The sequence below is a fragment of the Piliocolobus tephrosceles genome, chromosome X (assembly GCF_002776525.5).
Source record: "Piliocolobus tephrosceles isolate RC106 chromosome X, ASM277652v3, whole genome shotgun sequence".
NCBI classification, from domain to species: Eukaryota; Metazoa; Chordata; class Mammalia; order Primates; family Cercopithecidae; genus Piliocolobus; species Piliocolobus tephrosceles.
Genome location: NC_045455.1, coordinates 21,015,541 through 21,039,704, shown reverse-complemented (window position 1 = coordinate 21,039,704; position 24,164 = coordinate 21,015,541). Strand labels below are relative to the sequence as shown.

Sequence of the window (24,164 nt, the reverse complement as noted above, 5' to 3'; positions counted from 1 at the left end):
GGTCTGTAAGTCCCACTTATTCATGATCTCAATTATTAGGCAGAAAAAGATTAGCTATTCCTTCTCCTAAGTATGATGTGAGAGTTTGGGGAAAGAGATATCCCATCTGAAACTCTGGTGTGTTCACCTTTGGCCTTCAGATACATAAGAGAGAAAAAAGAATTTTATATTGTGTACTATTAAAACTCTAGGAGAGGTTGGAAGCAATGAATGACAGGGTTGGATAAGAGAAATATTTAACTAGAATTTATCACGTGGAAGTACTAGGCGTAGCTGTAAAAGGTATCAGTCAGAAAGAGGGAGCTTGGGTCCTCCTGGCTTTGCTACCTTTGGCTGTAGAACTTTCTCCTAATACTTAATCTATTCAGTAAATATTTACTGAACCTTGCCCTTGTGTGAGATTGACTCAGTAGGCACTGACATCATTAGGGTTAGGGTTAGGGTCAGGGTTAGGGTTAGGGTTATGCATCGATTAGCGAGATGTGCTTTGGAATCAGATGCTCTTCTACCCTTTGCACCATGAAACCTTGGTAAGTTAAAATTTTGTCTTGAAAAATAACTTTTCTGTCTTTGCAAAATAGGGAGCTCTATCTCATCACAAGCACTATTATAAATATTACACAATAGAAACCATGTAAAGCAATTAGTATTGTCCCTGGCAGTAAGCACTCAATAAATACGAGTTGGCAGTTATAAATATTGTTGCGTTCCTGAAAGAGGCTCTGGAAATGACTTCTAATAATAACTGCTTTAATAAAATAAATGATTTCCAAAGGAGAAGTTGCCAATCATATTCTAGAGGAAACAGTTATTTTAATTTCTAAATTTTACAACCCTCAGGATGTCTGGCCCCAATTAGGAGCTAGCTTCTGGCCTCACCTGGAGCTTGCCTTTCAGAAGTTAACCATATTTCTGGTTATGTAAATACTCAGCCTCAGTCTGGAAATCCAGAACTTCAAATGTGACGAGACTGTTTATCAACAGTGTCCTAGGGTTTCTTTGAAAAAAAAAAAAAAAAGATAAATTCAGCCACCCAGTTCTTAGCTGGAATATAGATTTTAGACTCTACTTCATGTGTATTATAATTTCATGAATGTAGCTTATATGGTAAATGAAACTACATATTTCTAAATTTAAAAGTAAATTCCATTCCCTTGATGAAATAAAATCTCTTTTCAGAATACATCTGTTCCACCAGCAAATCCTGTTGGTGTTTCCCATGGAATTTGTCTAAATTCCAACCACCTTTACCTCTCCATGATATTTAAAGCTGGCTTTAGTTCTTCCTTAACTCTGTCTTCCACATTAGGCTCCTGGCTTCCTTTCCCTCTTTCCTGAAGAGTCTTGTTGTTCTCTTCTTCCTCTCCTCTTCCTTAATTCCTTGCATCCTCTTTTCTCGGTGCCAGCCCTACCAGACACACTATTTTGTTTCTGATATTTTTTGACCCTTGGTCCTGTGTCCTCTCATGTGAGTGGACTCCTACATGCCCTCTATTTGCCCTCTATTATCCCTTTCTTTCTTTCTTACTTTCTTTCTTTCTTTCTTTTTTTTGTTTTTGAAATAGAGTCTTGCTCTCTTGCCTAGACTACAGTGCAGTGGTGCAATCTTGGCTCACTGCAACCTTCGCCTCCTAGGTTCAAGAGATTCTCCTGCCTCAGTCTCCTGAGTAGCTGGGATTAACAGGTGCGCACTACCGTGCTCGGCTAATTTTTGTAGTTTTAGTAGAGACGGGGTTTCACCATATTGTCTAGGCTGGTCTCAAACTCCTGACCTCTGGTGATCTGCCCACCCAGGCCTCCTAAAGTGCTGGAATTACAGGTGTGAACCACCATGCCCGGCCTCCCTATATTATTTCTACTCTTGATTTTAACATTTCTTACAAAGATATGTATCATATTGAAGTACATTGTTTATTAACAGCAATACTGTAATAATGTAGTTGGAAATTTTTCACAAAAATGTCTGTTTACATTCTAGTAATAAACAGTCCATCTGATCTCTTGAAGAATTTTTAATAGAATACTTGACCTAAACTGTAGTTAATAACATGTATTTTACACTTGAAAATTGCTGAGAGAGTAGATTTTAAGTGTTCTCACTACAAAAAATGATAAATCTGTGAGGTATAATGCATTTGTTAATTAGCTTGATTTAACCATTTCACAATGTATACATATTTCAAAACAATCTTTTAACATCACATGTATATACAATTTTATTTGACAATTAAAAATAAATTTAAAGAAGATAATCATTTAGTTAGCCCATTCTTTGAACTGGGCCAATTTCTTTTTTTCTTTCCTTTCTTTTTTTCCTTTCTAGAGCCAGCATCTCATCCTGTTGCCCAGGCTGGAGTGCAGTGGCATAATCATAGCTCACTGTAGCCTTGACCTCTCTGGCTCAAGTGATTCTTCTACCTCAGCCTCCCAAGAAGCTGGGACTACAGGCTCATACCACCACACTGTGCTAATTTTTATTTTCTGTAGAGATGGAAGTCACTTTGTGTTGTCTAGCCTGCTTTTGAACTCTGGGACTCAAGTGATCCTCCTGCCTCGGCCTCCTAAAATGCTGGGTTACAGGTGAGAGCCACCACACTTTGCCTCTTCTTTTAAATTAATGATTTTTATTACTTCATTAAAGATTTCTTAAATGAAACTTTTTTTGTGCCACTGACTTGATCCATACTAAACTGCTAGCATTGTTTTTGTGCCATCAATACAAATGTCAATATAGCCCTGGGGAAAGGCAAATCCTGTTTGTTTTATCATAAGGAATAGTTCTGATTTCTCAGACTACTCACAATGGTCGTGGGGGTCCCTAGAACACCATGAACCCCAACTTGAGAACTGCCATTTTAATTTGCAAAGGTATTTCATAAAACCATATTATTTCTTCTTATCTAGACATTTTATAGATGAAGATGGAGCACTAAGGGACATTTCAACACTTAGTATATATTAGGAACTTAAAATTTGTCTTTGTGGTATCAGTGAGTAAACTAGACATACCTAAAATCCAGGTCCCCTGATACCTGGTCTTGTGTTCCTTTTATTAAAGATTTATTTATTTTTCTAGGTTTGGATGGACATAGATAACCACTAGCAATGTAAAGGAGGAACATCTAACTGTCTAACCTCCACACTGTGCCACAACTCCATCAATTTGTATGGCAGTGAGTGACATTAATTACCCTGACTTGTTACACTACAAAACTTTGTGGGAGTGATTTCAGACACTGGATTTAATATACGTAGATGATGCTCTCAGAAATAACATTTTTTACACTTGAAGCTGGCCTCCCAGTCATCTTCCTGTGTGAACAGGCCAACTCTCCTAAAAAACGAGCTCTTTTAGTTTTAAGTGAAGAAATGTAACTCCACAAAGAAAGCAGGGTGCGGGAGTGAAATGACCAGCCATGCAGCAGACTCAATACAAACTGGTTGAGGACAAACAGCGTAACTATTACAGACGTGGTTTCTTTTTTTCTTTTTCTTTTTTACCTTTAAGCTCTGTTGGATTGAGAAGGCATGGTTTCTTTGCTTGAAATGGGCCCATGTCTTAACAGTTGTTTGCAGCTCACTCACCAGTGCATTTCCCTTTTTTCTTTATTATGTATTCAACAAGCATCTGCCTACACTTTCTATGTGCTAAGTGCTGGGCTATGTTCTAGCTATACAGCTGGGATTCCAGCCACTCATGGAGTTTCAGTGAGTGAAGTCAGGAGAAGACTAGTAGGGAAAAGAATATCAAACAAATACATATATAATAGATGCTGTGACAGATTTCTGTGATAGAGAATTGCAAGACGGACCTACTGAAAGGTGAGAGGAGTGAAAAACATTCCAAAGAGAGAAGCTGCAAGTATACTCAAGGAATTGAGAGACAGACCATGTGGCTGAACAAGTAAACAAGAGGACCAGTGGTATTAAACAAGGTTAGAAGGTAGGCAGGGGCCAGATAATGCAAGAGCTTGCAGGAGTTTTATTCCATTCTAAGTACAAAAGAAGTTCATTCCATTCTAAGAATAAAAGAAAGGCACAGTGGGGGACTGGGGACATGGAAGGAGGTGGGTGTGGTGCATGACCTTGTTGATGTTGTAGAAATACTTAGGTTACTGGGTGAAGAACAAATTGGAGGGGGTTCTAGAGTGGAAGCCAGGAGACCAGTGAGGAAGCTGTTGCTTTTAGAGAAACTGAGATTCCTTGAAAAAAATATATAATCAATGATAGAAACTTCCTGTTCAAATATGTCCAGGCCCTGGGGAAGGAGAAATTTCTTCCTATTACTTATTACTGTGTGGTGCTATGTTATGTTAATTAATTCATATAATTTCTGATCTGTTCAGTGTCTGTCTCTCCTCATAGAAAGTAAGCTTAGGGCAGAAATGGTGCCTTGTTCACTCCTATCCCCAGCACAAAACGATGTCTGCCACAGGAATTCCCAATAAATATTTGCTGAATGAATGAATGAATGAATGGAATAAAAAGGGTAAAAAAGAATACTTGACTTGGAAAATGTATGCACATGCACCAATGGAAACAGACACCTACTTCTAAGAAGTTGTGATGGTCTCAAACTGCAGATAATTTTGTCCATGTGTTCCTCCCGTCCTATTCTCTAGAGCTGTTTTTAACATTAACAATCTTAGCACCTGATTACTTGAGGACCAATGGGATACCATGCCTCTCAAAATAACATTAATTGGTTTCTAGGCATAGATTTGAGAGGAATGGATGATTGCTATTTTTCCACAGGAAATAAAGAAAATGGCCTTTCATGGAAACCCCAAACATGCTATTTCCCCAACAGGTGATGGTAATTTGGAGCATCCTCCTTTATACAGGCTACCTTGAGCTCATTAAAACCCCCAAAAAGGCCTATGAAACACTAGCTCATCCAATCTCCCAGGGAGAAAAAGGGACCCAGGCCAGACTCTTTCTTCTCCTTCATCCTACCAGTTCACCCTGAAAAGCCCAAATCTAGTTTGATTCATGCTTAGCCAAGGAGACCTAGTAGGAATCCGTGGTTCTTTTTTCTGCTCTGCAATGTCTGCCTACTACCTGTCCCCTCCTCCATGATTATATTTGAAATCTCTTTCACAAAGGATTTTAAATATTAAAGAAAGCTAATCATGCAACTCTTTGCTTGACATATTTTAGTGTAAATGACTTTCAATTAAAATGCAATCACTCAGTCACCAGGTTTAAAGGACTGATATAGATTTGGTTAGTGTTTCATGAAAGTGAGACTAGTCAAGAGAACAGAAGGGCATTGTGCAGGCATCACTATGGGAGAAAAAGGTTGGTGAAAGAAGACGCAGGAGACCCACTGCAAATTTCTCAATTTTGCTTAAGGCGGGTCCTGTTTATCTTCAACTGGATGGAAACAAATAAAAAATTGTGCACCTGGCGTTTGTGTTGTGCAGCTGCAAACCTAGGAGCTCTGTCTCCTATGATTTATGAAAATGTGCTACTTTTGTTCTTTTCATGTGTGCTTGACTTCATACAAAGGAGCATTTTCCCCTGAAGATTCATTAATGAAAGTTACACCATAGTCTTATAAGGAAGTCAGATGGGATGTTTAATTATTTACAATTGAAAATATAGAACATGTGCCTGGTCTGCACAGCCGAAGATATAATTAGAAGTTGCTAGAGACAGAACAGGGCGAGGGTGTGCAGACATTTCAAACATTAAAAAGAAAATTCCCCCCAAATTGCTCACAAATGTGAGGGATTAGTCAACATACTTGGGGCTCTCTGAAACTTTTTGGCAGCCCATAATTTCTTCGTGATTGAGTAGTTGCAAGCTAAAAAGTTGCTTTCCTTCTCAATGCCATTTTGTTAGACATTTTTAATGAAGTAGCAAATTTGTGGCTCAACAGGAAAAGCTCACTGACAGCATATTAGAATTTATAAGCCCAGCCGACATATCTAGTTACTTCGTTTTTAGGTTACTGCACCTGTGTAACGTCCATGTATTGGCAGATACATTACTAATGCAAATACCTTGGCAGACACCTGCATGCTGTTTTCTTGCATGTTCATAATGGCTTCAGAAATCTTGACATCTATTGGGTCCATGACCGACTCAATGTTGAATGGCCCCTCCAGTCGCTCTGCCACCAAGAGCATTGCATCTGTTAAAATACAGGAACATGATTTATTTGCGAACTGGGAGCTCCAGGTTCCCAACCTGTGTTTAAACATTGTTAAAAGAACTGGATGAAAAATAACCGTGCATTCACGTTTTTAAATTTGCTTTCATTATAGTACAAAATGAAATAGATGACTGAATCCTAACGATTGTATTTTGTTTGAAGATTCAAAATTATTTTATATGTCTAGAACCAGGGCTGAAAATAAGAAAATTAGTCCAAATGCAGAATGTTAAATATATCTACTGATTCTACATGAAGTAAAAAGAGTATTAGGTCAGGGATCAGCTGCATTTAGAAAAGGAGGTCTAGCCTATCTTCTTCTGGAGTCTGGGGAAAACTGAGAATATGAGGGAAGAAGTGCTGATTTGTGAATTTGGATGCACAAAAGTCAAGACCCAATTGAAGCATATCTACCTGTGTGAAGCATTTCTGGGTCTCTCAAGATGTATAGATCTGTCTGGATGTGATCACACTAACTCAGCATTCCTTTCAGCATTTGTACTTTGATATCTTTTGGGGGACAGGGGAGCTTCTCTGATTTGGTTTTGTATATTCAAGGCCTACTATGGTACCCACCACATTATAAGCTCTCAAAAAAGTTGATGAAATTACACTGAACTGAAATGAACGCAGTATTGCTTGGAAATATTTAGTTTTCTGTTGAAGACATCAGCTATATTCAAAGTCTGAAAGTTACTGTGGCCTGGGGGAAAAAGGACAAGTTTTTGGGTTGGATCATAAGGACTTAACATAGAGTCACAGTTCAAAGTTAATGGGGTTGAAATAATCTCTGAGCAGGTTCTCTTCTTGTTTAAATTAAAACACTCTCTCCTTTAGTAGAACTTATCTTCTATAGGTAAGGTGAGAAGCTGTTTGATTTGTATCATAAAGTGGGGAAGTTTCCCTTTGGTGATTTCAATGTTTCTGTTCCACACTGAACCCTGACCACGGTACTAGGCTTGCAGGTTCTGAGGCCTGCAAAATCATCTCCCCCAGCCACAATAAAAGTGCTCAACTTAACCCTTTCCTAAGCAGGTACCTTCCTGGCCTTGGGAAAAGGCAATCCTATTGATGACCCAGCACTATTCAACATAAAACTAAATGGCCCCATTTGCCCAAACTACCAGTTCCTATATTTCTATTCATTATCTCAATTCATTTGCCTTGTTATATAAACTAAGATAATACATTTTTGATATAAGTAGGCCCTATTTATTTTTCTTTTAATGTAGACCACTAGTCAGAATATGCTGCTTTATGTTGTTTCTTATCTGGTTTATGCCACTACTAATTTTTTAAAAACACAATATAAGTAAAAACATGAAATAAAATTAGATTCTCCTCTGAGGACTCCAAAGCCAGTATACATTGGCTCAAAACTTCGGGATCATCCTTAGTGAGACCTTTTGCAAGCTTAAAAATTTGCTAAGGGTAGATTTCATGTTTTTTTAATTACCCACAATAATAAGAACACTAATAACTATTATGTTGATTAATTTCAGTAGTTCTTACTAATCAAAATACCTTTTGATAAATCATTAAACAGTGTGAATGTATGCAAATACACTGAAATACTGGATTCCTTTTACTAAAAAACACACAAATTGTTCAAATTCTTAGAAAAGCTCAGATAAAATTGTATGTGAAACAGCTAGATAAAATAATGTGGATGCACTGACTATAATGATACATAGGTTTTTGTGAAGAATAGGAGGAAGACTGACAAAGGGCATTAATAGTGTGTTTTTGGGCTTATATTTTTCTGATGACAGAGTTGTTTGTGAAAAAAAGCTACCTGATAGAAGGCCAGATAAATCTACACAAATAACATGACGTCTAAAAGTAGAAAAAAATTTAAAAAACAAACATATTTGTATTCACATGATATAATCACCTCCATCCCCAGTTCCCTATTTTGTTCTAAATATTGATGACATGCAAGGAAAAGCAGCTTTTCAGAAAACTCCTCCAGTATTTTTCCAGGCCACTGTAAAAGGTCAGGTTCATAGCTACTGCCTGTAGAGGCCAAGTTCAAACACATGATGAGGTGACAAAGCAGTGGAAGGTCAGAGCTGTCTGCCCTGGGACTTGGAAAAGGCCTCAAAGTGAATGGTGGTTCTTCTTTGACCGCAGGCCCCAGGTGGAGAGAGGGTCTGCATAGCCCACTGAGCAGCCACGTGCATCTGTGCTTGACTGCTTTGCTTTCCACCTACCAGGCAAGCCTGTCACCATCAGTCAAGCTCCCTGGAGGAGAACCTCCTTCCCATCTTGGGGCTGAGGAAAGCCATGCCTCAGGACATGACACCTCAGCCTCTCTCTCAGCTCAAAGTGAAGAAAACACAAAATAACTTGGTGACATCAAGGCAGTAGCTGGTAAGCTTCTCTGAAACCAGTTAAGTCACAACATAGCATAACTTACTCCAGAGGCTGCCGTCCTGGGCTGTCTTCATTATCTCTGTGCCACTTATATTTTGAAATATTGGGAATATTATTTTTAACTCTGCTCTTGGAGCTGTTTTCTCTTGCCAATTAAATCAGGACAGTTATAGTATGTCAGCTAATGATCAGCTGATCCTTTTTGCTTACATCTCCTGTGTTGCCCGTTTTGTTTCTCCTTAAAGAAGACTGTTGCCTCCCTAAAGCAGTATGTAATTTTTATCTGGAGAACAAAATTTAGATATATTAGAAATAACTGATATATCAGCATGAAGTGTGGATGTACATAGAGAGACACTGACTCTGTGTTACTGTAGGGTTGGTGGGGGGCATGTAGCAGCTCCACCAGAGGTGCCCAACCAAAGGTAAGGAGCCAGGATGCGGGTAAAGCCACGCCTCTGGGCCAAGGCCCTCTACTTGTGTAAGCATGGGGTTTCTGGTTAGGAATGAAGACTGTGGAGTCAGGTGTCCACGTTTCACTCTAGACTCCTCCACTAAATGCCTGGGAGATAATGTACAAGTCATTTAGTTCACAAAGTCCCATTTTCTTAAACTATGCAACGGAGATTATGACAATATATGCCTCATAGTAATGGTAGGCACAATGAAATGAGATCATGCTTGTAAAGTTATTTAGTACAATGACCAGCACAAAATTAGCTCCTAACAAAGCTTAGCTTTTATAAGTCACCACCTCCAGGCACTGTAAGGGGAAAGGAAAGGACCAATTTGTAAGATATTTTGGTGGAAGTATTGACAGCAATTGCTAGGAGGAATAAGGGAGTGAAAGGCACATGGATGACTTTAAGATGCATAGCTGGTGCTCTTTTGCATGTTAAATTAATCTTTTGATAATAGCTGCCTTTTGATGGATGAGTTCATTAGTGAAAGATACAAAGCTGCATTATTTTCTCATGATGTGCTTCTGTGACAATTAAAGATGACTGCAATATCTTTGACACTCTTTTCACTGAGAGGTGGGGTTTATGTCCTGTCCTCTGCATCTGGATTGGCTCAGTGACTTCTATGACTGATAGCATGTGGTTGAAGAGACACTCTGCCAGTTTCCAGTGCTAGTATTTAAGAGTCCACTTTCTGTCTCTTACAAGACTCTACTCTGAGATCACAGTGCTGGAGGGGGCATGTGTAGGGATTCCAGATGACAGTCCCAGTTGAGCCTAGATCTCCATCTGCCCTTGCCGAGCTGCCAGACAAATGAGCAAAGCCATCTTGAACCTTCCAGACCAGACCATCCGCCAGCTGATTACCACTTGGTGACCCCAGTCAACATCACATGGAGCAGAATAATCAACTAGTTGAGCCTTGCCTGAATATCTGGTGCACAGTGATATGATTTGGCTGTGTCCCCACCCACATCTCATCTTGAATTGTAGTTCCCATAAACTCCACGTGTCATAGGAGAGACCTAGTGGGAGATAACTGAATCATGGGGGCAGTTATGCTGTTCTCATGACAGTGAGTGAGTTCTCATGAGATCTGATGGCTTTATAAGGGGTTTTTCCTCCTCTTTGCTCATACTTCTCCTTACCGGTGCCATGTGAAGAGGGACATGTTTGCTTCCCCTTCTGCCATGACTGTAAGTTTCCTGAGGCCTCCCCAGCCATACAGAACTGTGAATCAATGAAATCTCTTTCCTTTATAAGTCACCCAGTCTCAAGCAGTTCTTTATAACAGCATGAGAATGGACTAATACAGTACACTGATTTATAATAGTAGGATTGTTATTTTTAACCTGCTAAATTTGAGGATAATTTGTTTTGCGGCAAGAGGAAACTGGAACAGCCAAATGACAATATTTATAAACTACTCAGATATTTTCCCGTTTTTGTTTGACAGGACCTAAATGTTCAGAATTCCAGTCAATTAATATTTGACAGATTTAGCATTTATGATGTCCCCTCTGATTACAAACATTGAGATGGTCAAGAAAAAATAAAATGTTGTCCAGAAGGGAACAGAGAATTTGCTTTAACTTCTACAAGGCATTATGGTACACCAAAGGCACACCAGCTAGCCTCAGGTGAGGAACCATATCCCCCTTGGGATGTGAGAGAGATATAGAGTAGGTTTGGAAGAAGGAAACAACTCTCATTTTTGTCTAAGTATTGACTTCATGAAGAATGAAGTCTCTTGTCACAGGGAACTAGTCATTATCTGCTATGTCTGGATGGCATTGGATTAAAAACTATCATACTGCTGTTTTTAGTAAGGAGAATCCTGAATGTTTATGTTCCCCTACAATATAAATCTTAAGTGTGACTCAATATGACTACACATACACTTTCAATTTGCATCTTGAGAAAAAGAGACTTAAAATCAGAAATGGTTTTCCTGAATTCCACTGACTTTAACCTAGAACATAATGATTTTCAAAGTGTTTTAGACAAAGCAAGAAGATAGACTCATTTTTTAAGAATGATACGATCTTCAATGAGAACACATGGACACAGGGAGGAGAACACACACCGGAGCCTGTTGAGGGGTGAGAGGGAAGGGGAGGGAGAGCATTAGGACAAATACCTAATGCATGTGGAGCTTAAAACCTAGATGACAGGTTGATCGGTGCAGCAAACCACCAAGGCACATGTATACCTACATAACAAACCTGTACATTCTGCACATGTGTCTTGGAACTTAAAGTAAAATTTAAAAAATTTACAAAAAAGATATGTTTTTAAGATTCTCCTAGGTAGAAAAAACCTTGAAAATTCAATTCAAATAAGCTCAACTTAATCTAGTAACTATTTGTTAAGTGCCAAAGAGGGTCACTATAAATTGGTAGGGGCCCAGAAGCTGTCCATGGTGCTGCCTTCATGGAGTTTAGAATCTTTTTGAAGTGACATAGATGAAGCATATTAAAATTAAAAAAAAAAAAAAATAGCCGAATTCTACCAGAGGTACAAGGAGGAGTTGGTACCATTCCTTCTGAAACTATTCCTATCAATAGAAAAAGAGGGAATCCTCCCTAACTCATTTTACGAGGCCAACACCATCCTGATACCAAAGCCTGACAGAGACACAACAAAAAAAGAGAACTTTAGACCAAGATCCCTGATGAACATCGATGCAAAAATCCTCAATAAAATACTGGCAAACCGAATCCAGCAGCACATCAAAAAGCTTATACACCATGATCAAGTGGGCTTCATCCCTGGGATGCAAGGCTGGTTCAACATACACAAATCAATAGACGTAATCCAGCATATAAACTGAACCAAAGACAAAAACCACATGATTATCTCAATATATGCAGAAAAGGCCTTTGACAAAATTCAACAGCCCTTCATGCTAAAAACTCTCAATAAATTCGGTATTGATGGAATGTATCTCAAAATAATAAGAGCTATTTATGACAAACCCATAGCCAATATCATACTGAATGGGCAAAAATTGGAAGCATTCCCTTTGAAAACTGGCACAAGACAGGGATGCCCTCTCTCACCACACCTATTCAACATAGTGTTGGAAGTTCTGGCCAGGGCAATCAGGCAAGAGAAAGAAATCAAGCGTATTCAGTTAGGAAAAGAAGAAGTCAAATTGTCCCTGTTTGCAGATGACATGATTGTATATTTAGAAAACTCCATTTTCTCAGCCCAAAATCTTCTTAAGCTGATAAACAACTTCAGCAAAGTCTCAGGATACAAAATCAATGTGCAAAAATCATAAGCATTCTTATACACCAGTAACAGACACACAGAGAGCCAAATCATGAATGAACTCCCGTTCACAATAGTTTCAAAGACAATAAAATACCTAGGACTCCATCTTACAAGGGATGTAAAGGACCTCTTCAAGGAGAACTACAAATCACTGCTCAGTGAAATAAAAGAGGACACAAACAAATGGAAGAACATACCATGCTCATGGATAGGAAGAATCAATATCGTGAAAATGGCCATACTGCCCTAGGTAATTTATAGATTCAATGCCATCCCCATTAAGCTACTACTGACTTTCTTCACAGAATTGGAAAAAATTGCTTTAAAGTTCATATGGAACCAAAAAAGACCCTGCATTGCCAAGACAATCCGAAGCCAAAAGAACAAAGCTGGAGGCATCATGCTACCTGACTTCAAACTATACTACAAGGCTACAGTAACCAAAACCATATGGTACTGGTATCAAAACAGAAATATAGACCAATGGAACAGAACAGAGCCCTCAGAAATAATACCACACATCTACAGACATCTGATCTTTAACAAACCTGACAAAAACAAGAAATGGGGAACGGATTCCCTATTTAATAAATGGTGCTGGGAGAATTGGCTAGCCATAAGCAGAAAGCTGAAACTGGATCCTTTCCTTACTCCTTATATGAAAATTAATTCAAGATGGATTAGAGACTTAAATGTTAGACCTAAAACCATAAAAACCCTAGAAGAAAACCTAGGGAATACCATTCAGGACATAGGCATGGGCAAGGACTTCATGTCTAAAACACCAAAAGCAATGGCAACAAAAGCCAAAATTGACAAATGGGATCTAATTAAACTAAGGAGCTTCTGCACAGCAAAAGAAACTACCATCAGAGTGAACAGGCAACCTACAGAATGGGAGAAAATTTTTGCAATCTACTCATCTGACAAAGGGCTAATATCCAGAACCTATAAAGAACTCAATCAAATTTACAAGAAAAAAACAACCCCATCAAAAAGTGGGCAAAGGATATGAACAGATACTTCTCAAAAGAAGACATTCATACAGCCAACAGACACATGAAAAAATGCTCATCATCACTCGCCATTAGAGAAATGCTAATCAAAACAACAATGAGATACCATCTCACACCAATTAGAATGGCAGTCATTAAAAAATCAGGAAACAACAGGTGTTGGAGAGGATGTGGAGAAATAGGAACACTTTTACACTGTTGGTGGGACTGTAAACTAGTTCAACCATTATGGAAGACAGTGTGGCGATTCCTCAAGGATCTTGAACTAGAAATACCATTTGACCCAGCCATCCCATTACTGAGGATATACCCAAAGGGTTATAAGTCATGCTGCTATAAAGATACATGCACACGTATGTTTATTGCGGCACTATTCACAACAGCAAAGACTTGGAATCAACCCAAATGTCCATCAGTGACAGACTGGATTAAGAAAATGTGGCACATATACACCATGGAATACTATGCAGCCAGAAAAAAGGATGAGCTCGTGTCCTTTGTAGGGACATGGATGCAGCTGGAAACCATCATTCTCAGCAAACTATCGCAAGAACAGAAAACCAAACACCACATGTTCTCACTCATAGGTGGGAATCGAACAATGAGATCAGTTGGACACAGGAAGGGGAACATCACACACTGGGGCCTATTGCGGGGAGGGGGAAGGGGGAGAGATAGCATTAGGAGACATACCTAATGTAAATGATTAGTTAATGTGTGCAGCACACCAACATGGCACATGTATACATATGTAACAAACCTGCACATTGTGCACATGTACCCTGGAACTTAAAGTATAATAAAAAATAATAATCAATACAGGCTTCAAAAAGGAAAGCAAAGACATGGTAATACCTCTAGGTCCTTGGGTCTAGAGGAATAAGAGAACAGAAAACCAAATACCGCATGTTCTCACTCATAGGTGGGAATTGAACAATGAGATCACTTGGACACAGGAAGGGGAACATCACACACTGGGTCCTATTGTGGGTGGGGGTAGGGGGTAGGGATAGCATTAGGAGATATACCTAATGTAAATGACGAATTAATAGGTGCAGCACACCAACATGGCACATGTATACATATGTAACAAACCTGCACGTTGTGCACATGTACCCTAGAACTTAAAGTATAATAAAAAAAAAAAACAAAAAACAACAACAAAAAAAACAACTTTCTTTCTTTTGGGGGGTATTTGAATGTGTCATTTCAATGTTCTCATTAAGTCATCTAAATTTGTCCTTAATGATCAACTCTTTGAAAAATGAAATCTGTAAGCACAATCTACCTTATTGTTGTATCAGAATTCCATGGCACCCAATTTTTCTCTTTTCTTTAGAAGCAATTCTCACCTACTCTTACCAATCTGCTGCATGTGTGTTTTAGCTTAACCAAGATATTTTCCCCACTGAGAAGCACACAAAAGAATTTTAAAAAAGCAAGTAGTTTACAAAGTACTGTGGTAAATTCACTCATTGGCACCCAGATATTCATTAAAAGAGAAAGAAAAAGAAAAACATGGCTGCATGTGTTTATATATAGGCTGATTAATGCCCATGGCATGAACGTAATTAGGGGCGCTGCTGTCTCCTGTGGCGTGTTGGAGACAGGCATGCTGAATACACAAATCCTTTGCTTTCACCCAACTCAATGAATTAAAATGCTTGTGAGATCTTGGGCTGGAATGTGTTTCCGGAGAGGCTAGAAAGAGAGCACAGCTAGTGGAGACTAAGGAGTACATAACCACAGCAGGCAGTCAGGATCTGAATGACTTGGAAAGAGGGCCAACTTGGGACTACAAATTACCCAGGCAGAAGGTCCTAGCCCTTTTTGGAGTATTAAAACATTTTTGTTTCTGATTTTAAAAATTATCTCTGGCTTTGTTGCTCTCTAATCTCTTCTCTGACATTGCCAGCAGAGCTGTCTTTTAAAAATGTGAATTTGATTGGGCCACTTCCCCACTCTAAAGGCATAAAGTCTTACCCTCTTAGTCTGGCATAAGAAAGGCCCTTCATCAAATTGGACAAAGAGTCAAGACCCATCAGTGTGCTGTATTCAGGAGACCCATCTCACGTGCAAAGACACACACAGGTTCAAAATAAAAGGATGGAGTAAAATTTGCCAAGCAAATGGAAAGCAAAAAAAAAAAAAAAAAAAAAAAAAAAAAAAGCAAGGCGTTGCAATCCTAGCCTCTGACAAAACAGGCTTTAAACCAACAAAGATAAAAAAAGGCAAAGAAGGGCATTACATAATGGTAAAGGGATCAATTTAACAAGAAGAGCTATCTATCCTAAACATAAATGCACCTAATAAAGGAGCACCCAGATTTATAAAACAAGTTCTTAGAGACCTACAAAGAGACTTAGACTCCCACACAATAATAGGGGGAGACTTTAACACCCCACTGTCAATATTAGACAGATCAATGAGATAGAAAATTAACAAGGATATTCAGGACTTGAACTCAGCTCCGGGTCAAGTGGACCTAATGGACATCTACAGAACTCTTCACCCCAAATCAACAGAGTATACATTCTTCTCAGTGCCACATGACACTTATTCTAAAATTGATCACATAATTGGAAGTAAAACACTCCTCAGCAAATGGAAAGGAACTGAAATAATTAACAAACAGTCTCTTAGACTACAGCACAATCAAATTAGAACTCAGGATTAACAGACTCACTCAAAACCACACAATTACATGAAAATGGAACAACCTGCTCCTGAATGACTCCTTAATAATGAAATTAAGGCAGAAATCAAGAAGTTCTTTGAAACCAATAAGAACAAAGAGACAACATACAAGAATCTCTGGGATACAGCTAAAGCAGTGTTAAGAGGGAAATTTATAGCACTAAATGCCCACATCAGAAAGCTAGAAAGATCTCAAATCGATACCCTAACATCACAATTAAAAGAACTAGAGAAGCAAGAGCAAACTAATCCAAAAGCTAGCAAAAGACAAGAAATAACTAAGATCAGAGCAGAATTGAAGGAGACAGAGACACAAAAAACCTTCCAAAAAATCAACAAATCCAGGAGCTTTTTTTTTTTTTTTTTTTTTTTTTAAGATCAACAAGATAGATAGATTGGTAGCTAGGCTAATAAAAAAGAAAAGAGAAGAATAAAATAGACACAATAAAAAAATGATAAAGGGGTTATCACCACTGACCCCACAGAAGTACAAACTACCATCAGAGAATAATATAAACACCTCTATGCAAAGAAATTAGAAAATATATAAGAAATTGATAACTTCCTGGACCTATACACCCTCCTAAGACTAAACCAGGAATACGGTGAATCTCTGAATAAACCAATAACAAGTTCTGACATTGAGGCAGTAATTAATAGCCTACCAACCAAAAAAAGCCCAGGACCAGAAAGATTCACAGCCGAATTCTACCAGAGGTACATAGAGGAGCTGGTAGCATTCTTTCTGAAACTACTCCAAACAATTGAAAAGGAGGGACTCCTCCCTAACTCATTTCATGAAGCCAGCATCATACTGATACCAAAACCTGGCAAAAAACACAACAAAAAAGGAAAACTTCAGGCCAATATCCCTGATGAACATCGATGTGAAAATCCTCAATAAAATTCTGGGAAACTGAATCCAGTAGCATATCAAAAAACGTATCCACCACAATCAAGTCAGTTTCATCCCTGGGATGCAAGGTTGGTTCAACATATACAAATCCATATATGTAATCCATCACATAAACAGAACCAAAGGCAAAAACCACATGACTATCTCCAAAAATGTAGAAAAGGCCTTTGATAAAATTCAACATCCTTTCTTGTTAAAAACTCTCAATAAACTAGGTATTAATGGAACATATCTCAAAATAACAAGAGCTATTTATGACAAACACACAGCCAGTATCATATTGAATGGGCCAAAGCTGGAAGCATTCCCTTTGAAAACTGGTACAAGACAAGGATGCCCTCTCTCATCACTCGTATTCAACATAGTATTGGAAGTTCTGGGCAATTAGGCAAGAGAAAGAAATAAAGCATATTTGAATAGGAAGAGAGGAAGTCAAATTGTCTCTGTTTGCAGAGGACATGATTCTATATTTAGAAAAGCCCATCGTCTCAGCCCAAAAACTCCTTAAGCTGATAAGCAACTTCAGCAAAGTCTCAGTATACAAAATCAATGTGAAAAAATCACAAGCATCCCTTTATACCAACAATAGACAAGCAGACAGCTGAATCATGAATGAACTCCCACTGACAATTGCTACAAAGAGAATAAAATACTTAGGAATACAGCTAACAAGAGATGTGAAGGACCTCGTCAAAGAGTACTACAAACCACTGTTCAAGGAAATAAGAGAGGACACAAACAAATGGAAAAACATTCCATCCTCATGGATAGGAAGAATCAATATCATGAAAATGGCCATACTGCCCACATTAATTTATAGAGTCAATGCTATTTGCATCAAACTGCCATTGACATTCTTCACAAAATTAGGAAAAACTACTTTAAATGACATATGGAATCAAAGAAGACCCATTTAGCCAAGACAAAGAACAAAGCTGGAGGCATCATGCTACCTGAGTTCAAACTAGTACAAGGTGACATAATGAAAACAGCATGGTACTGGTACCAAAACAGACATATAGACCAATGGAACAGAACAGAGAACTCAGAAGTAACACCACACATCTACAACTATCTGATCTTTGACAAACCTGACAAAAACAAGCAATGGGGAAATGATTTCTTATTTAACAAATGGTGCTGGAAAAACTGGCGAGTCACATGCAGAAAACTGAAACCGGACCCCTTCCTTACACCTTATATAAAAATTAACTCAAGAAGGATTAAAGACTTAAATGTAAGACTCAAAAGTATAGAAACTCCTGAAGAAAATCTAGGCAATACCATTCAGGACATAGTCACGGGCAAAGAGTTCATGATGAAAATGCCAAAAGCAATTGCAACAAAAGCCAAAATTTACAAATGGGATCTAATTAAACTAAAGAGCTTCTGCACAGCAAAAGAAACTATCATCAGAGTGAACAAGCAAATGACAGAATGGGAGAAAATTTTTCCAATCTACCCATCTGACAAAGGTCTAATAGCCAAAGTCTACAAGGAACTTAAAAAATGCACAAGAAAAAAAAACTATCAAAAAGTCGGCAAAGGATATGAACAGACACTTTTCAAAAGAAATTTATGTGGCCAACAAACATATGTAAAAGAGCTCAACATCACTGATCATTACAGAAACACAAATCAAAACAACAAGGAGATACCATCTCATGCCAGTCAGAATGACAATTATTAAAAAGTCAAAAAACAACAGATGCTGGTGAGACTGTGGGAAAATAGGGAGGCTTTTACACTGTTGGTGGAAATGTAAATTAATTCAACCATTTTGGAAGACAGTATGGCAATTCCTCAAGGATCTAGAGCCAGAAATACCAATTTACTCAGCAATGCCATTACTGGGTATATACCCAAAGGAATATCATTCTACTGTAAGGACACATGCACATGTACATTTATTGCATCACTGTTTACAATAGCAAAGACATGGAACCAACCCAAATGCCCATTAATGATAGACTGGATAAAGAAAATGTTGTACATATACACCATGTAATACTATGCAGTCATAAAAAGGAATGAGATCATGTCCTTTGCAGGGACATGGATGAAACTGGAAGCCATCATCCTCAGCAAACTAACACAGGAGCAGAAAACCAAACTCCGCATGTTTTCACTCATAGGTGTGAGTTGAACAATGAGAACATATGGATACAGAAAGGCAAACAACACACACCAGGGCCTGTTGAGGGGGAAAGGGGTGGGAACTTAGAGGATGGGTCAATAGGTGCAGCAAACCACCATGGCACACAGATACCTGTGTAACACACCTGCACGTTCTGTATATGTATCCTGAAACTTAAAGTAAAATAAAATAAAAATAAAAATGAGAAAGACCCTTCATACACTGGTCCCTACCTACCTCACCAGCCCTACCTAATATCAAGCTGGCACCTCTCCCCCTAAACAAGGAGTCTCCCCTTTCAGCTCAAACAGAATTCTTTAAACGACATTGAACTTGGAGATCTCTCCAACACACAATCCATCCTGAAACCAATGTCAGACACATTTTTCTAAACACAGCCTTATTATCATTCTACCTAATCAAGAACTTTCAAGGGTTCAAGTTTACAAAGAGATCAATAATCAGACTCCACTCTTGGCTTCTCATTCATTTCTCACTACTCAACACGTCCTAGGGTTTTCTGCTATTACAAATAATGCTGCAGTGAATACCCTTGTACATAATTCAACCTATGTACAAATATATCTGTTGGATAAAGTCTTAGGAAGTGAAACTGCTGGATCAAAGATATGGGCTCATAAAATTTTGATAGTTTTGCCAAAGTTCTCTTCCTAAAGGCTGTACTTGTTTATATTCTCACCAGCAATACATGACAATATCTGATTCTTTAAGTCTCAAACGTTGATATGTTAAGATCAAACGTTTGGATCTTTGTCCATCTGATAGAGTAAGAAACTGGCATCTCAGTGTGGTTCTACCCTGAATTTCCCTCATTATAGGGTAGGTTGGACATCTTTTAATAAGTTTAAAAGCTATTTGTTTCCAGTGCTTTGTGTCTTCCTCTTCTTTGTCTATTTATTTTACTGTTGGATTTGTTTTCATTTTGACATAAAAAAGTTTCTTTTTGAAACAATCAAAACAACAAATCCTTTTGTTTCATGAATTACCAATACTTTCCTTTAGTTATTGTTTATTTTTCTCTTCATTCATGGTCGATTCTGCTATGCAGAAATTTTTGAATTTTTATAGTTAAACTTACCAATCATTTGTTTACATTCCCTCAGTCTTGTGCATACTCACACAGGTCTTCTCCTTTCTAAGTTCACCTACATGACTTAATCTATTACCATTTATATTTTCACTCACTGGCCTCATTAAATGCAGTCCAGATACTCTACTGTTCCAGGGCCTTCTTCCTGGAATATTCTCCCTCTAGATGTAGACATAACTCATTCTCTTATTTTCTTCAGGTCTCTACTCAAATGCCCTGTCTCAGGAAAGCTTTCTCTAACAACCCTACAACTCCTACTCACTCTTCCCATTGCTTGATTCTTCATGGCAATGATCATCTGCTGATTTATTATATTTGTTATTGTTCCTCTTTTCCAAATATTATGGAATGTTTAAAAAGGCAAAGATTTTGTTTGTTTTGGTTATTGCGGTAGTTCCAACCTCTAGAACAATACTTGGATCCTAAGAGGTGTTATTAAACGTTTGTTAAAAGAATCATTGGAATAAATTTTAAAAATGTTTCTGTATTTTCTTCCAGAAAGTTTATAAAAACTTACATGCTACCTTCTCCTCTGTGCTAAAACTCCCTATCCCTACTACCTTGCCGTGAACACCATCACAAATGCCCACAAAACTTTATTAGCACTGGTCTACAGGATAAATGGCCCCTTGGTGGCTTTTGATGTGTTATAACATCGATGAAGAGTTTCTGTGGGAATTCAGAATCTTATTGTACTTTTTTATTAGGTAGAAATAACTTTTTAGTTCTTTTAGCTTGAAATTGAAAAGTGTGGCTGCTTTTGCTTCTGTCAGAGGTTATTTCTAGGTTAAGCTAAAAAAAAAAAAGAAGATGTTGATATTCTTGGCTTTACCAAACAAGGGAGTTCCTGCTGCTTTTCAAGACTCTATGTTTGTCATTAACTTTCAAGACAATCTCTGTGATGAATGTCATTTTTGTCTCTTCCTTGTAATTTGTCCACATTCAGTAAACATCAAATTGTTGATTGTCTTTTTCTCATTCTGCCAACCCTGTATGGTGTTTAGGTTCACACAAAAAGATCACACCATGACAGGAATCAGATGTAGTTACAGAAATCATAGTACCCAGAATGAGGTAAACAATAGAAAATGGAAGTTAACCAACTAAATGCAATTTAAAACAGTGTACAGATATCAGATTCAAAAATAAAACAGGGACAGCCATCCAGAATAATGACAGTAACCAAAGAACTAAGGCCAAATAAAAGAGAATTTAATGAAAACAACTGTTTAATTTGAAACCAAATCCAGGGAGAGGAGGAGAGAACAAATACACAAACTAAATTAATTCTGAAACCAGTGCAAACAAAGAAGCTTATTTTGCTACAACACTGCAAAAGAAAATGCAAATTGTGGTGGAAAATAATTCAACAGTAGTCCTCGCACAGTGCAGAAATTAGAATCTACAGGATTCATTTTCCGACATTGGCTTCTTTTTAGGAGAATGATGCATTGTATTTCATAAAAACATAATATATTCATGTAAGCATCATCTCATTGCTATATTATATCTTTGAGACGTTTAGTTACATCATAAGCCAGGAAAAGTAGGCCTTGTAAATCATGAATTTGATGGACATCAAAGTATGTACTACCAACCATAACTCTTTATTTAAATTTTTACTGCTGATTCTTCATAGGAATAAGTTTTTATGTCATTTGTAGCTTGGAATGTTCAAATAACTCACGTCAACCTATCATTCCTTGCCTTAATGACAAGTCACAGAATTTAAGGGGTAAAGAGTTCTTAAAGATCTTTCTGAGAGAACTGTGTGTGTGTTTCTAGTGCCTCCCACAGTGTTTTCGTAGCTAGTGGATTAATTTGGACCAACCCAAAGCTACTCATTAAATGTAAACAGCAGCTCATGGAGCAGTAGCCCTAGTGTCTGTTCTCACTCCATCTGGTATACCACGTGCCTAAATTGCACAAATAGCATCAACATGCTTACCCAGTATCTTATTTACTTACTAAATTCCAAGTGCTGAATTCACCGTTTTACCCATTTTACAAAAGAATATTGAAGGAGAAAGCACAGATGATAGAGACAAAGCATTTTTTGTCCTATCTCAGATTTTTTTCATTCTTTCTTTGCTGTAATTAAGCTTCTCTTTAAGTCTCTCGTAGTGACTCTGTTATTTCTACATGGGTACTGCGATCCTGAATTATTCTTCACAAAGCTATAAAAGCATTCACATTGCTCCTTCATCTTTATTAACTTGCACATTTCACTTGAGTTACTTTGAATCCTTAACAGCTTGAATGGTCTTTCCACTCCCCCAGAGAGGCGGCATGGAGAGAGGCATGATTATAAGATGTGTGTCAGGCCTCGAGGCTTGGTGCCTCCAGTCACAGGCTCTGTGACCTAGGGCAACTTACTTAACCTTTGTTAGCTCTGGGATTCATCTCTGCTATCAGGGAGACTCTTCCTACTTTGAGTTAAATGCAACACCAGGCAGGCAGCACAACAAATGCTTATTATTGTATTAAGATTGTTATTTCTTTATGAATGGGAGAGTTCCTTTTATTTTCCCATGAAGTTTATATGGAAGATATGACTTATCATCATCCCTGAAATGACAAAACCTTACTGAGACAGGTCTGTGTCCAGTTCACCCTCTTTATGTGTGAAGAAAGACACTGAGTCCCAGGGACATGAGGAGCCTGGTGATGTGGCTGGGCATGTGTGGCAGAGCTGTGACCATTGTTGCGGGAAGTCAGGGACCCTGAACAGAGGGACCGGCTGGAGCTGAGCAGAGGAACATAAATTGTGAAGATTTCATGGACATTTATCAGTTCCCAAATAATACTCTTATAGTTTCTTACACCTGTCTTACTTTAATCTCTTAATCCTGTTACCTTCGTAAGTTGAGGACGTACGTCACCTCAGGACCACTGCGATATTTGTGTTAACTGTACAAATTGATTGTAAAACGTGTGTTTGAACAATATGAAATCAGTGCACCTTGAAAAAGAACAGAATAGCAGCGATTTTCAGGGAACAGGGGAAGACAACCATAAGGTCTGACTGCCTGCGGGGAGGGGCAGAAGAGAATCATATTTTTGTTGTTGCAGAGAGCCTATAAATGGATGTGCAAGTAGGGAAGATATCACTAAATTCTTTTCCTAGCAAGGAATATTAATAATTAATGCCCTGGGGAAGGAATCCATTGCTGGGGGGAGGTCTATAAATGGTTGCTTTGGGAGTGTTTGTCTTACACAGTTGAGATAAGGACTGAAATACATCCTGGTCTTCTGCAGTACCCTCAGGCTTACTAGGGTGGGGAAAAACCCCACCCTGGTAAATTTGAGGTCAGACCAGTTCTCTGCTCTCAAACCCTGTTTTCTGTTGTTTAAGATGTTTATCAAGACAATATGTGCATTGCTGAACATAGACCCTTATCAGTAACTCAGATTTGCCCTTTGCCTTGTGATCTTTGCTTTTGCCCTTTGCCTTGTGATCTTTGTTGGACCCTTATCAGGAGTTTCTGATTTTGCCCTTGTCTGGTTTGCTCAGAAGCATGTGATCTTTGTTCTCTTTTTTGCCCTTTGAAGCATGTGATCTTTGTAACCTACTCCCTGTTCTTACACCCCTCCCCTTTTGAAATGCTTAATAAAAACTTGCTGGTTTTGCAGCTTAGGTGGGCATCACGGTCCTATCGATATGTGAGGTCACCCCCGGAGGCCCAGCTGTAAAATTCCTCTCTTTGTACTCTTTCTCTTTATTTCTCAGCTGGCTGATACTTACGGAAAATAGAAAAAACCTATGTGGAAATATTGGGGGTGGGTTGAAAAGACAAAAGACATGGCCTGAGTCTCTGTCTTTTGGCCAGGTATCTTTCTACTCCATCATGCTTCCTCCTTCTCTACAATCAGTCCATCTATCGTCAAGAAACAGGACCAGTTAAAATATCTCACAGTGTCACTGAACTACAAAAGTCTAAAGTTTTCACCAGCCTATTACAGTTAAGCAATTCTTCTATTTCTCCCTCCTTTGCCATAAAAGTTAATAAA

At 38.3% G+C, this 24,164-nt stretch overlaps 1 protein-coding gene across 1 annotated transcript in view; it reads right to left on the bottom strand.

Moving 5' to 3' along the window:
• Positions 1-24,164, bottom strand: part of LOC113219610 (glypican-6) — a gene marked incomplete at its 5' end in the record, with an annotated part of 584,830 nt that overhangs the window by 109,841 nt on the left and 450,825 nt on the right. Inside the window, one exon of the mRNA XM_026446588.2 lies at positions 6,009-6,139. Coding sequence (XP_026302373.2) covers positions 6,009-6,139 — 131 coding nt within the window. The remainder of the gene's footprint in view (positions 1-6,008; positions 6,140-24,164) is intronic.